Source organism: Pithys albifrons, chromosome 1 (assembly GCF_047495875.1).
Source record: "Pithys albifrons albifrons isolate INPA30051 chromosome 1, PitAlb_v1, whole genome shotgun sequence".
NCBI classification, from domain to species: domain Eukaryota; kingdom Metazoa; phylum Chordata; class Aves; order Passeriformes; family Thamnophilidae; genus Pithys; species Pithys albifrons.
Window position 1 is genome coordinate 86,972,616 of NC_092458.1, and position 14,986 is coordinate 86,987,601.

At 47.1% G+C, this 14,986-nt stretch overlaps 1 protein-coding gene across 3 annotated transcripts; it reads right to left on the reverse strand.

Annotated features, from left to right (window-relative positions):
* Window positions 1-3,098: 3,098 nt before the first annotated feature.
* Window positions 3,099-14,300, reverse strand: PEX5 (peroxisomal biogenesis factor 5). 3 transcript variants are annotated; one of them, XM_071558562.1, is made up of 16 exons: window positions 14,264-14,300; window positions 13,741-13,943; window positions 13,256-13,291; window positions 12,926-13,058; window positions 12,104-12,238; window positions 11,007-11,112; window positions 9,742-9,832; window positions 9,249-9,365; window positions 8,791-8,883; window positions 8,494-8,613; window positions 7,761-7,904; window positions 5,594-5,664; window positions 5,225-5,440; window positions 4,922-5,087; window positions 4,569-4,726; window positions 3,099-4,215 (listed from the first exon to the last, which is right to left on the reverse strand). In XM_071558562.1, the coding sequence occupies exons 2-16, from the start codon at window positions 13,888-13,890 to the stop codon at window positions 4,014-4,016; spliced, it is 1,938 nt and encodes a 645-aa protein (XP_071414663.1). In that variant the 5' UTR covers window positions 13,891-13,943; window positions 14,264-14,300; the 3' UTR covers window positions 3,099-4,013. The 3 variants fall into 3 exon arrangements, with proteins under 3 accessions (XP_071414663.1, XP_071414683.1, XP_071414673.1); XM_071558582.1 differs by lacking the exons at window positions 12,104-12,238; window positions 14,264-14,300 and having other exon boundaries at window positions 13,741-14,163; XM_071558572.1 differs by lacking the exons at window positions 9,249-9,365; window positions 14,264-14,300 and having other exon boundaries at window positions 13,741-14,163.
* Window positions 14,301-14,986: the final 686 nt, after the last annotated feature.

Here is a 14,986-nt window from a genome sequence, read left to right on the forward strand (position 1 = left end):
AAGGAACAGGGAGACAAGTAGAACCATTTCATTTGCTATGTCTCACAGCACCTGAAGTAGGAGACCACAAAGGAAGAGACAGCAGGCTTAAAAAACAAAAGAAAATACTTTAGGTAATTAAACACAGTTCTTGTGTACATCCACAAGACGTCATAAACACCAAAAGCATCCTATGCTTTAAAAATCAGCAAGTCACAGGCAGAGAATAAATTCACCAAAGGCTCTTAAGATGCAACTTCTGGGTCAGGCAGTCTTTCAAACAGCAGATTCCTGGAGAACATGAAGATCACTTCAAGTCACTCACTTCAAGAGCATTCCTCTAGAGGACTGGTCTGAGCACCTTCCTGACCAGAAACACTTCAGAACACACAGGCAAAAGAGGTAGGAGTCTGGTACCCAAAACATGAGCTCAGGGGGTTTTAACCTCAAGAGAATTTGGAATCATAATGAGGCTCAGTAGCTCAAGATTAGGAGACTGAAGTGGTAAAGCAGAGTATACAATGACAGCACAATCACCTCCTTGACAAGCATGCTAATGAGGAGCACTGTGGCTAGAGATATAAGGTTCTCAAAGCACATTTTGATTTTCTGGCTGGGTGTTAAAGTGAACACCAAGAGGTTCTGAGACTTACTGGGGCCTTAGGCAGCAAATAAATAGAACACTGAAGGAAGAAATACAGCAGAAACACATCAAGAAGCACAGGTGGAAGAACATGTACTGAGCTATCCCATTTGACCACACATTTGACCTGGAGAGCAGCCAGGCAGAAAGGGACCTGGGGGTACTAATTGACAGGAAGCTCAACATGAGTCAGCAGTGTGCCCAGGTGGCCAAGAAGGCCAGTGGGATCCTGTCCTGTATCAAAAATAGCGTGGCCAGCAGGACCAGGGCAGTGATCCTGCCCCTGTACTCTGCATTGGTGAGGCCACACCTTGAGTATTGTGTTCAGTTCTGGGCCCCTCAGTTCAGGAAAGATATTGAGGTGATGGAGCAGGTCCAGAGAAGAGCAACAAGGCTGGTGAAGGGACTGGAGCACAAGCCCTATGGGGAGAGGCTGAGGGAGCTGGGGTTGTTTAGCCTGGAGAAGAGGAGGCTCAGAGGTGACCTCATCACTGTCTAGAACTACCTGAAGGGAAGTTCAAGCCAGGTGGGAGTTGGGCTCTTCTCCCAGGCACTCAGCAATAGGACAAGGGGGCACAGGCTCAAGATCTGCCAAGGAAAATTTAAGTTGGAGATCAGAAAAAAATTCTTTCCAGAGAGAGTAATCAGGCATTGAAATGGGCTGCCCAGAGAGGTGGTGGATTCCCCATCCCTGGAGGTTTTTAAACTGAGATTGGCCGTGGCACTCAGTGCCATGATCTGGTAAATGGACTGGAGTTGGACCAAGGGTTGGACTTGATGATCTTGGAGGTCTTTTCCAACCCAATCAATTCTATGATTTTATGATTCAAGGCCCTATGAAAGATTGGTTTCTGCCCTATAATGCCCAAGGATTAGGTAAAGGACATGCTGGGATCCCTCACAAGTTTTCAGTGGTGGTAAGTCCTGCCACTGTTCAGGGCATTGGGAGAAGTATAAGAGGAGAAAATATAGAAAGCACAAAAATTGCAGAGTATGATCATTTATAAACCACTCAAGTACCTGATCTAGCATTAGGGTCAGGCCTCTTGTAAGCAGGGGGCTGGATTAGGACTATCCAAAACATCCCTCACTGCCTGACCTTTCTGTGAATCTAAAATGCTTGGTACCTGACACCCACCCCCACTGTACCACTGGGCTTGGTAACAGAAGACATGGATGTGGCTGGAAATGCAAACCAGGATCAAGATACTTGCAGAGTCCCAGTGCAAGGCCAGGTTTGGAGGAGACCAGAGACAGGGTCGCAGAGGATACACAAAAGGTGTGAATTGGAACCAGAATGCAGATCCAATCAGTTACCTGGTGTTCCTTGCATCAACACTCCACTTCCAAAGACAGCTCTTAAAAGGTAAAGAGGCAGCTCAATCTTCACTCAGCCCTGGAAGACTAAATAGGGACTAGTGTCCAGGTAAAGATTCAGCCTCAGTAAAGGTAGCACAGATGTTGAGGCGATTTCAGGTGGGAGGGGGAAGAAAGTGTGAAAGACTTACAGGGAAAGAGAATAAATGGTTACAGCCCCCTCTAGCGGCAGGACAGGGGAGAATGTGTGATAGGGAAGGACACCAGACACCATGTCAAGAGATTAAGCCAAATGCCAAGGGAAATTGAGGCAACTAGGAAGCCAAGGAGAGAAGCATTAATGAAACCTGAGGATGAGAAAAAGGGAAGGTCAGTCAGTGATAATGTCAGTGTGAACGGAGAGGAATGTGGTGGAGCAAAGAGGCAATCAGTGGTGAGAGCGACAGCAGAGAACAAGGAGGGGAAAACACCTGGACACATCAGGCAAGGCACAGCATCAGTGCTAATGTTTTCTTTTACTGAGCAGAGAAGAACCTGACAGAAGTACTGAGATCAGTAAACACCAAAAGACACATCTCTAACTAGGAGCAGCGTGGGTGAGCAGGATGCAAAAGCCATGTTTCCTTTTAGTCTGCACAAGCAGCAAGTTGTTTTGCCTGCATTACAGAACGGTGCATGCAGGTTTTGGTGCCACAAGCCCGGATGGGAGACACTGGGGAAACTAAAGACCGAAAAACATCAGCAAGAACTGTTGCCTGCACAGTCTTTCTGCTGCCGATTGTTACAGTAGCAAGAGAAAACCAAGCCTGTGAGGTAGAGCTAGGAAGAAACAAATGCCTGGCAGAACAGCAAGGGTCACTGCTCGCTCTGTAAGCCCCCACCCCTGATAACTGCAGCAGTCAGGTTCCTTAAAAAGGTAATAAAGTACAACACAACCTCCCTCACTGCAGATGGCCAGAAAATGAAAAAAAATGTATCACTGACCTCTAAACCTAAGCAAAGAAAAAAGAGAGCTTTTGGCACAGGGAAGCTCTTTTGCTGGCTCACAGAACTGAAGCCTGGGGCTACAGCAAAATGAGGTCCTTTAAGCTTCATTTGGATGAGCTATCAATAAAACAAAACCTGGGTCAAAGGGAGAGACAGAAACTGAGATTCTATCTATCTTTGGAAAACCAGTGGGCTTATACCTTTATTATACAAAATACTTTACAATTAAAAAACATTTTCCCCAATATAATCATATACAGATATTTATAATTAACAAGATTCAGTTACACACAAGATGGGGAACTTCTGCACAAAGGAAAACAATGATAGGTGAGAAAGAGAAAATTAAGACTTGTCCCCTTTCCCCACCATTTTCTGAGAGGAGAGGTTACATTTTAGACTTTTATTTCTATCACATTCTCTCAAGCCTGAACTCTGGGATCTCCTCTTACCTTGACAAGGGACCTATGCCCCTAGCACAATACTCATCTTAAAGGTTCGTGAGGAGACACTGAGAAACTAGCAGCTGTCTGTACCATGAAGTTACCAGTGGCCAGAAGAGGGGACTACTGCCCCAGTTTTCCCTAGCAACCACACAGACATCCATGCAAGCACATATATGGGGAAGCATGCTCAAAACCCCAAATTTTTCACCCTTTCACCAAACGGCAATCCCACCCCATGAAAGCAACCTGCACTTGAGACACACCCTTGCAGGCAGTCTCTGCAGAATGGCTATCACAAGGTCTCATAGCCAAGCTGGGCATTACTGCAAATGCAGTCAGGCAAGAGGGCTGGATGTTCCTGTCTTCCCCACTTCAATGATCTGCATACAAGCAGAGTGTCAGTCAGTCATGGAGATGATAATGTGAACCACTCAGAGATACTCAAGCCACAAGAGACAGGTTGCCTAAGTTGCACACTTCACTGGGGCATCCTTGGTAAAAAAAGACCAAAACAGTTGCCAGTGATCTGCCATACCAAGGCAAAGATGTGTGTGAACCCTTGTGAACATTTTCTCTCTAAGAATAGTCACTTATTGCTGGGCTGGGCCAACCCTGCACTCACAGGGGAGCCCATCCCACAGTCACTGCTGGAGGCCAAAAGCCTGAAGCAGTGTGGGAAGATCCCGGGCATCAGCTGCCCCATACAGGTCACTCTGCCCCAGCATGGAGAGGGCCATGCGGAGTGTGCTCCAGATGTTGTCAGACATGGCTCCTTGCTGTCCCCGCGGACCTCGGCTCTTCTGCTGCATGTGCAACGCCTCTAAGAAGTGCTCCACAGCCTCACTGTCAACATGAGAACATACACATGCTTAGTGGAAAAGATCTCATACTCCCTCCCCAACTTGCTTCTAAAGTATTTCCCCACCAAAACCATTTCCTCCTCTTCACCAGATTCTGCCCTGCTGCAGAACCAGAGGTTACTCTTTTCCCCTCTAAAAGAATCTGAAGTCCAGATGCCCAACTGTTACTGCGTGACACTTTGATTTCAGGACAGAGTCTACACAGTCACTCTGCTCTCCTCTGCCAAGAGAAGCCTGCAGGCAGTGTGGCACTGCCCTGGTAACCTGTCACAGTCTCTCTCCCACAAACACACACAAACTCATGGGTCACAGCAGATGTGCCCATCCGGTGCTCACCGGTGGGCGCCCAAGTTGATGCAACTGATACCCAAGTTGTAGCGAGAGCGGATATATCCTGGCTGGAGCTCCAGTGCCCGACGATACGCAGCCACAGCTTCTTCACTCCGGTTCCCATTGGCCAGGGTGGCACCAAGCTTGTTCCATAGAAGATGGTCCTGGAGGAATGAGCAGAGAGAAGGGGCTAAGATGAACTGGATGTTTTTAAGCTCCAAGCTAACCTTTCCTTCCCTGTGTGTCTGTCCTATTCCTCCACTCCAAACATGTGCCTCTCATACATGCAGCACCTCCACCCACGCCTTCACCCATAAACCTCCAGGTACCTCCAGCACCCACAGTCTGCCCTTTCTTACATTGGGGCGCACACTGAGTGCAGCACTGAAGCAATCCACAGCCTTCTCATACTCGCCACTAAGGTTGAAAAGGACACCGAGGCCACACTGAACATCAGGATCCACAGTTGAGGGGTTGCTGCGCACAGCTGCTAAGAATAGCTCTTTAACCTCCAGAAACAGCGAGCTGAAAAAGCACAGAACAGGGTATCGGTGTACAGGAAAGAGCTGGCCTTGGGTTGAACACTCTGCTCCTGCCTGGACCAGTCTGAGCACTCCAAGAAGCCTTTCAGCTGAAGGCTGAAATTTGTAACCATAACTCACTCAGACAGCAGAGAACCTAGGACACGCTTGGAAGGCCCCAGGCTTGTCCCTGAGACACCCTCCTCTGGTTCCTTCTCCAGCAGGTGGGCATAGTCCGGTTTATGGCGCAGCCAGTCCCGCAGGGTCTCACATGCCTGCTTCTGCAGGGACTCATTGGTGAAGCTGACTGCCAAGGCCATAAGTGCTGTGAGGTTCCCAGGCTGCAGCTCCAAGCACCTGCAGGTCAAAGAAAGAGAAGTGAATACAGTATTAAATCAGTCCAGGAGACACCCAGATACAGAAAATAACACAAGACAGAGCACACCGTGAGAGCCATATGGTCCTTGTGGCCCTACACACTATGTTCAGCAGCTCTTTTGCAACACTCACTGTCTGAGGGCACTGATTGCCAAAAGCTCCTGTTCATTCTCTGCTTGGGTGGTTCCCAGATATTGCCAGGCCTGGGGAAGATAAAGATGTATAAAGTCCAACTTAATCACAAAGAAAAAGATCAGCCAGTAAACCACAGACACAGAGATTAAATCCACCATATTATCCTACACATTTTCAGAGTGACACAGAATACATCAAAGTATATACATTAGCCACAGGTATAAGCTCCTCTCAAAAGATACACAGATGCTGTGGCATATAGGTTGTCAAGACCAGTAAAATTGGCATTGCTATAGCAAAAAGAAGTGAATGGCTACCTGGAAATCTATCATAAAGCAATTGTTGCAGTTTTACACTTTTAAATCACAGTATCTACACTTTTAACTTCTAACTGTGGTCAAGCTGCAGAGGGAGGAGGAAAATGCTGATCTCTTATTTCCCAAGAACAAAACAGCATAGCAGCAGTGCTAAAAATATGGAGACCCCCGAGGCAGGCAGCTGTATACACTTGTGCAGTGATCCACTAGCAAGTGGCAATCTTGAAGAGTTGACTACCAGACCTGAAAGTACAAGCACTGTTATTTTACTGAATTTTCAATCATCATGACACCAGTATATGAAAATTACTTTTATTTCCAAGTAGCTGACACAGGAAATATTTAACTAAGGCACTACATTCAAAGCTCATGTTCACTTTACATTGATATCCACACCCTTGGCTTCAAAACAAGCTACATAGCTGGTGGGACTGTCAGCATGAAGTACCTGCTTTTTGAACATAAGTCACAAAATGCAGTATCCACTGCCTCATGGAAGGAAGTTGTTTCATTAGCAAAGACCCAGAAATGCTGCACAAGCCAGCACAAGCAGAAGGCAATCTACTGTCTTGAATTTCTGATGCCTCACCCTACAGCTAGCTGCAACTCAAGACGTGTTGACCATGTAACTGCATAGTGTTCTGCCAGCAGTAGAGCTGAGATTCAATGTAAACTTGTGACTTGGACCAAAGTAAACCTGACATTTCCTTCAGAACAATTGTTCATGTCTATTTGATCACTGTACCATTTGTGAAGTCTTGACTTCTCCTGTACTTTTTGCAGTCACAGTAGAAGAATTCGGAATGTTTGCAATACAGCCAGCCAGAACTGGACCAAGATTTCTTCCCCTAAGGTATCAACTACCTCTCCATCATGCTCAGCCTGCAGCTCACACTGCCTATGAGAAGAAAGCGACAGTTCTAGAACAGTGCCAACAACACCTTTCAACCACTTTAAAGCTAAAGCTGATCTTCAAATCTTCAAACGTACTTTCACCTACTCCCAGTACCCTAGAAAGATGGATGCATATTCCCAGAAGCCAAGAACCATTGTTCCAAGATGTCACTCATCTAAGTCTCAGAATAAACAAATTATGTATGTCCAATCATATACAATTGGCAGGGCCTGAATCAGACCCACAGAGAATTCAGTAACCCTGTATCCCTGAGGCGGGCACTCCAGAAACAGACAACATGGGCATATTTGCATTCTTCCTCCTGAGAATATCCATGTCCTCTACCTTTGGAGGAAGGCACACTGACTATTCCACTTCTCAATTCATCTGCCAGAAGATGAAGCAATTCACAGAACAAAGTATTCACTGAACTAGGAGCTGGAAATCTGTCTTCAGTGTAAAAATCATTCTTTGGCCCATAAATTCAAATGAAGACTGTGTAGACACCCAAGCCAACTCTATCAACTCTTCTGGAACATATTCTCTCAGCATCTAGATGAAACTTAGTCAGAACCCTAGTCTAACAAGCTGCTTGGCATTAACACTAAAAGCAGTTATCGGTCACAAGCATCTCCAAACTTACAATGCCAATAAAGACTTTCACAGAAGCAACTTAAGAGATGAGAACTCCTTGTCTTGGCTCCATGCACAGTATCATGTGCTACAAAGATTTGACACAGCTCTGGGCCAGAGCCTTTGTTTTTCCTGTAACTGACCTTAAGCATAAACCTTCTTGCTCACAGCCCCCCTGGGGATCCACATACATCAGTTACAAACCCAGAGTCACAAAAAACAGGAAGTGTTTTCACACACCTTGCACAGCTCCTAACACTGAATTGAGTTTTCTACACTCACCCTGACACCTCAGCACATTATCTCTGCTGTCACTCACCTCCATATGATCTGGCTTCTGTTGCACTGCAGCCTCAAAAAGCAACACAGCATTGGGGAGGTCACCTTCCTCTAAGCGCTTCCGCCCCTCTTCAAATGCATCCGGGTGATCTCTCATGGGATTATCTTCCTCAAACTGGTAACCCTACCAGGGAAGACAGACAGGGGCTAATGCTAGGAGACAGGCTTAGGGAGAAGAGCACTCTTGACAACACAGCACAGTCTAGTTTTGATGCATTAGGAACACTCAAACTGAAGACCAGACAGCATCTCATCCTCACGGCTAATTTGCAGCAGATCAGAGAACAATCGTTCTTCTTCCTGCCTGCTCTGCACAGAAAAATTCTCCCAAACCAGATCTGGAACAAGTTGCCACAGAGCTAAAACATTTGGTATGGATCTTATCAGCTTAGGAAGGGGTGGGAAGTGGGACAGTGACAGGGGACACAACACTTGCACAACACTATGCACCCACTGCATAGAATCCCTGCAATCACTGGTATTTGGTGTTGGACAAGAACCAGACCGCACTTGCACACAAGCCTAAGTGAAAATAGTATTCAACCTGTAGCTGATCTGGGACGAGGGTGTAAGTGACAGCAAAAGATCGGTGCGAGAAGGAATCCTATCAGCATTTAGGGTCTGTGGAGCAAACATGTGAGGCAGACACACTGCCAGTCTCCTCGAGGCAGCCCATCACAGCACTAGGACTGAGAGAATCTTTTCTTCATTACCTTGTCGTATGACGAGGAGCTGAGGTCTTCATAATCAGAGAGCCAGGGGTGTGCCTCTGCATCTCTCTTAGCCATCTCCTCACACTCTGCCTGGAGCTTATCCCAGAAGTCCACATCTGACTAAAGGGATAACAAGAATGTGACTAGAGTAATTCAGCCATAAACTCAGGTCTATAGACATGCCAGGTAACTCCATCTTAAATGTTTCCATCTCTCCTCATAGCATGCAAAGGAGAGAGGTAACCCTATCACAGGCACTCAGTTGGCACCCCAGCCCTCCTCCTCAGTCATCTTTACCTCCACAGCAGCCTTTGCCTGCTCAAATTCCGTATCAAGAGTTGACATGTTCCCAGATCGCGCAAATTGATCCACCCAGGCCTCGGATGCCCCCTGGGAGTTTGGAAACAGAAACACACCTTTCTTTTTAGATTTTGGGTACCTCAGGGCACATCCCAAAACAGCAGGAGGGTCTGTGATGACCCTTCCTCCCCATCAGTAGGAACTGATGGCCTCTGAAGTGGAAAAGAGTTCATCTGAATCTCCTCTTCCTTCCAGACACTATGGGAGATGAGAAAACTCCAACTCTCCAAATACATTCCCAGCTTCTGGCTAGACTCTGCTAAGAGCCCAGCAACCCCTCCCTTGTCTCCCTCAGCACTGCTGAGAGTTGAATTTGCCATTCTCCCTTGCTGCCAGACTGTGCACTGTGGCAAAAAGCTTTCTTTCTTCAGAGCACACAGGCCTGGGGCTCCTACCTGCTGCTGTATAAACTCAGCTGCCCATTGCTCTGACTGATCTTGGTCTCTGTGGGTCACCTGATTAGCTTCGATCGATACCCTCCCATCTCCGATCTGGCGGACAAACTTTAGGAACTGCAGCAGAGAAATGAAACAAGGGTGGAGCTGGGCAGATGCTGTGCCAACAAGCCCTCTGCCCGTGCCCCCCTCCTTCATTAAGAGGGCTTCTCTCTGCAAGGCGAGCACAAAAGGCCTGGAAAGGTGGGGAGGACCAGACTTCAGGAGAGTCCTGTGGTACAGATGGATAATAACTTAAAGTGGATTGTAAAGTTCAACTTCCAGGTATCAGGGAAGAGATGGAAGTATGGAACAACAGAAGGCTTTATTCCTTTACTGTCTTCATGCCTCTCAATTCCCCACATCCCTTATTCACAGTAATATAATTATTACCAATTATATAATAACTCACAGTAATAAGTCATCTCTTAGCCCCAGTCAGGAGATTTCTCACCTCAGTATTCTTGAGTTTTGGATCATCCACTTTAGACAGGAAGTCAGTAACAGTTTTCTTAAGATCATCCTCAGGCTGATATTCCTCATACCTGTGTTCAGAGGCAGTAAAAGGGAAAGAGATGGTCTGATACCAAGCAACAGTGAACTCCTTTACTAACCACAGTGTACACAATGGGCCAGACAACAGTATTGCGGGATACAACCCCTTCTCAAAGATTCTGGAGTTCTCCTATGTGAATCAGTACCACTATTCATCTGTAAAACTTCAAAATTACTACTAAGTTAACTGTACAAGTAACTGACGCAAACAGCAGCAGAATTAAACAATTACAGATTGTTCTGCAGAGCAGTCTGGATTCACTGGCAAGCTCTCATGCTATTAGACACTGCAAGTTTTAGCACTACCAGAAACAAGGTCATATGTCCAGGAACAAAGAAAGTAGGTCGTGCCCACTGAAGAGGAAAACAGTGTCTTGGAAAAGCATCAGCTCCACAGAGGATTGAGGGCTCACAGCAAGCACACAACTCAGTATGTTGTCTGGCTTACAGCAGGATAGGACCAGTTCTAGATGTTACCACTATATTCTAGGGGAAGTCTTTGGAACTGGCAGCAATAACTCAGGAATGTCTCTTATTTGCAGAAAGGTATCATAAAAGGCAAAAGCCAGGAGGAAGGAGAATCCAAATATGCAAAATCTCTTTTAGAGAAAGCTCTAAGGAGTCCAAATTGCTTGTGTGTGTTTTGCGTCTTTAACTGAACTCAACAGGTACCCACAGAGAGATGATCTATAATAGTAGACCGTTCTTTAATCTACCAGAAGAAAACACATGAAAATAATATCTAGACAGTTGAATCTAGAAATATGTCAAGGAAAGGCTGAAAGTGGTTTGTCAGATAGTGAGAATAAAGTGATGAAACTTTACAACTAGTAGAGCAAAGTACTTGAAATCTCTAAATCTAAAAGAGCATCTGTTGTGGAAAAAAGTTCCTGAGCTCCCTCCTGAAATCACGTTAAGGAGCTTTGCATTAGGCATGAGATGCAGTTAGACTAAACAATCAAACCCTCTTCTAGAAACCAGAGAACAGAAAAGATAGACTCTCTTAAAAACTTCAGTCTCCAAGCACCGTTTCCTCCTCTCTCTGAAACCAAAGGCCTGACAGCATCATTTTAGGTGAAATGACTCAAAAGCATTCAGGCCACAACAGACTTCTATCATCTATCCAAACTTCACCTGGCAGCTGACTTGAGAAGTCAGACTCACCATTTATCTGCCAAAGACTGATCTTCTGATTCCCCAAGCCACAGCTTCTCCTCTGACTGCTCCAGGTATTCTTCTGCCCACTTGGCAGGAGACACAGACAGTGGATCTGCATAGGACATCAGGAAGAACGGGGAGAAAAGTAAGACAGGCAGACCACCACACCTCTGTTTATGCTTGTTTCTTCTCATCTCAACATCAAGCCTTTGATTCAGATGGTGTATTAATACAGATGCTACTGCACGGACAATAAACTTGATTTTCTACTTTAACATCACAACTTATTATCCGTGGGATACTATGTAGGTCAAGAAATGTAGCAATACATTACAAGTCTCTGTCAAAAACACAGCCTACAAAGCACTTGGTTTTCATCAGAACTTTCTCAAAGACCTTTGTAAATGCCAATTTATATTCCCAGAAATATAAAAAATTAAGGTCAAAGAACGGGACTATGCAGCTTCCTACAGTGGCAACTCCAGGAGAGGTGAATAGCATCTATTTAAATCTTGCTCATAATTTCCAGATTAGGACATGGATGATAAAAGGATCCTAGCTCTATACACAATGCAGGATGGCTTTTCAGATAAAGCACTGGCTTGCTTGAAATAGGAATTTCAACAGAAATTTGGGCAGAAACATTCACTTTGCATGTTTCCAGAGGGTAACACCCCTCCACCTTCATGCAACTGACACAAAATACTTGGCCAAAGCACACTATTTACCTTTGCACCAAAGACAAATTTAGCTTTAAGAAAGGGAACTGAAGAACATGTAAGCCAGAAACAAATTGCATCAGTTGAATCACAATCTTTATAAAAGAAGTTTAAATAGGGTGCTTCTCCTAAGTTCTCCAAGTACCCTAAGCTAAAAGCAGAAGACCCTTACACCTAAATAAAAGCTTCCAAACCACACTGTTCACAATTCAGCTAAGCCATCATAAAGCAGCATCCCTACCTGCAACTCCTTAAAGCTCCTACAGGAAACACTGATTGCTAGGCCCAAGACAATACTCCAATTTCACATTCACTAACTCTTCACTATACAGAGGCATGTGACTGGACATCATCTTGACAGTAATTCTAAAAGGGACACTTCACCTGTCACTTCAGCAATGAACTCCTGTGACCAGTCAGCCTCATTGTAATCTGAAGAGACATCACCAGTGCTATCTGCTGCAGCCAAGAATTCCTGGGTCCAGTTTTCAGACAGAGCCAGGGCTGCCACACCTGGAGCTACATGAAAGAAAAAAAACAGAAGTGAGGACTGGAGCACTCAAAGGCATCATTTAAGTGTTCCAGGCTAGCCCTCATCACCTCTTATCTTTCCCTCTTTGCTAGAATAAAATCACAGAAATATTCCACTTGGAAGGAATCTTGGAGATTGCCAGTGTTCTCACAGCAGATGAACACTAAAGCTAAAGATTATGTTACCCAGGGCATTCATCAGGTAACTTCTGAACTTGTTCAGGGCTGGCAATTCCCCAGCCTCCCTAGGCACCTTTTTCAGTACTGAACTGCCCCATCCAAAGGAAGAAATGTTTCCATGCACCTAGTCAACTCCTCTTTCCACAAGTTGTGTCAACTGCCCCTTGTCCTTCTGTCTATCACTGTGATGATCCTGACCATGGCTGCCGAAGACAGAAATGAGACACTCCACTCTGCTGCCCCTTAGACACCTCTTCTCCAGGCTAAACATGTCCAATTTCCTCAGCCTTTCCTCTAATAACATGTATCCCTGTCTCTGAATACTCTATTGATCTCCACTGAACTTGTTCCAGTAGATCAGTGTACTGACTGGGAAGCCCAAATCTGGAAACCATACTCCAGATACAATCTGAAGAGATGGGAACCACCCTGCTAGGAGCTTAACAGGAACAGCAAGATCTTTTCCAGCTCACCACCTACTCCAGCTCCCCTCACCTCGCTGAGGGGCCTGTCGGAAGCTTGACTGTTCAATCTCTTGCATCTCAGCCAACAGATCATCCATCTTAAAGGTCTGGGGTGCACGGGACAGTAAAGGGCCATTCTGCGATTGCAGAAACTCTCCAACCAGCTGCCGAAGACAGAGATGGATTACAAACATTGCACAGAAGATGAACAGTCGGAGCCATGGAGCATGAGAGAAAAAAATGGTCTTGTCAGAAGGAAAGATTAGCATCAGGTAAGGCAAAAGATAACAAGCAGTGTTGATGAGAAAAGCTATAAGGACATGAATCAAAACTATAAGCCAATGAATCAATCTGGTTTTACCTCATCTTCGGTGGCCACTCCCAGTGGTTTGGATACCTGCAGGGAACAGTAGGCAATCGTGTCAACAGTTTTGATCCCATACCCCGCTCCACACACACACTTTGACCCAATTAGATTTTACATCTTCCTCTTTCTGGAGCTTAGGCTGTCAACATTTTTTTGCAGTAGCTGCCTGCTAAAGCCAAAGAATTAGGAACACCTTTCAGGGATCCTGTCCAACCTGCCTCCCACCACTGTCTGGCTTAAGACCGGTGACAGCAAGGCATACAGTTCACCACAGCCACCAGCATTGCCCAAGTGCACACAAACACCCCCTCAACCCTGCGCCGGCTGAGCCCGTGGCCTCTTTCCTCAGAAAAACGCCACACTGCCACTTTCTGCACGGACAGTCCCCGCAGCGTTCACTCTGCACCCTCCTCACAGCCCACCCCGTCCCGGGCAGGACCCACACGCAGCCCCGGCCCAGCCCGCGGGGCAACACTCACGGCTGCGGCTTCGGGAGCGCCGGGGGGCCAGGCCAGCGGGCCCTGCAGCCCCTCCTGCCGGAGGGCCTTGTCCTGCGTGAAGTGCCCCGCCAGCTTCATCAGGGGGTTGGAGCCCCCGCACTCCGGCTCCACCAGCTCCCTCATGGCCATGGCGCCGGGCAGGCAGGGACGGAGGGTCGGCGCCGAACCCGCCGCGCCTGCACCTGGCAGCGGGGCGGCACAGACAGAGAGTGAGCGCCGGGCGGAGCGACCGGCTGACCCCGACTGGACTGACCTCGACCCGGCCGACCCCGACCTGGCCGCCACCTGCCAGCGTCGCCTCCCCCGCGGGCCCGGCCCGGGAGAGGTCGGACACCCGCTCGCCACGACAGCAAGGCCGCGGCCCCCGCACCGAGCCCCACGCCCCCACCTGTCCCCGCTCCCTCCCTCCCGCCGCCGGGACCACCGTCCCGCCCCGTCCCGTCCCGTCCCGCCCCGGCAGCGAGCCCGGGAGGGGCCGCGGGGCTCCCCCGCCCGCGCCCACCTGGGGCCGCCGCAGCGCGCACGGCTCGCGCGGCGGGGCGGGGCCAGCCCTTAAAGGGACAGGCACCTCCGCTCCTTAAAGGGGCAGAGTCCCGGGGGCTGAGCGGCCCGAGAGTGGCCCTATCACCCACCGCCCGTGGCACCACCCGCCCCTGCCACCCCCCGCCTGCCGCCGGACCTGCTCCCGCAGCTCCCGGGCCGGTTCCCAAGGGAAGTGCCCCTCTCTGCTGGCGCAAAGCAGTGTGCCTGTTGTATGTACCATACACATCTAGCTGGATATATACATAGATATATACATATTTCCGTATATTCACGAATACAAGATGTATATGGTATGTATATCTGAGATATGTACATACATGTATATATAAAATATGTATATGGTATGTATATAGGAGATATGTGTGTGTGCATATATATATGAGATATGTATATGGTTTGTATATTTGAGATGTCACAGAATCACAGACTATTCTGAGTTGGAAGGGACCCACAAGGATCATCGAGTCCAGCTCTTAAGTCAATGGCCCACATAGGAGATTGAACCCATGACCTTTGCATTATTACAACCAAGTTTTAAACAACTGAGCTAATCTCAGGGTATATATGTATGTATATATGAGATATGTACATGGCAGTACCATATACATCTCCTTGTATTTGCAAATATGTGTAAATATATATACATTCAAATATATTTACAACGAGATGTATATGGTAGATA

Excerpts from the sequence above, each read along its gene's own strand:
- PEX5 (XM_071558562.1), bottom strand. The coding sequence starts at position 13,890 with ATGGCCATGAGGGAGCTGGTGGAGCCGGAGTGCGGGGGCTCCAACCCC. Across the intron at positions 8,614-8,790 it reads AGGCAAAGGCTGCTGTGGAG|TCAGATGTGGACTTCTGGGA; the intron begins GTAAAGATGACT and ends TTATCCCTTTAG. Across the intron at positions 5,088-5,224 it reads CTAGGTTCTCTGCTGTCTGA|CTCGCTGTTTCTGGAGGTTA; the intron begins GTGAGTTATGGT and ends GTGCTTTTTCAG.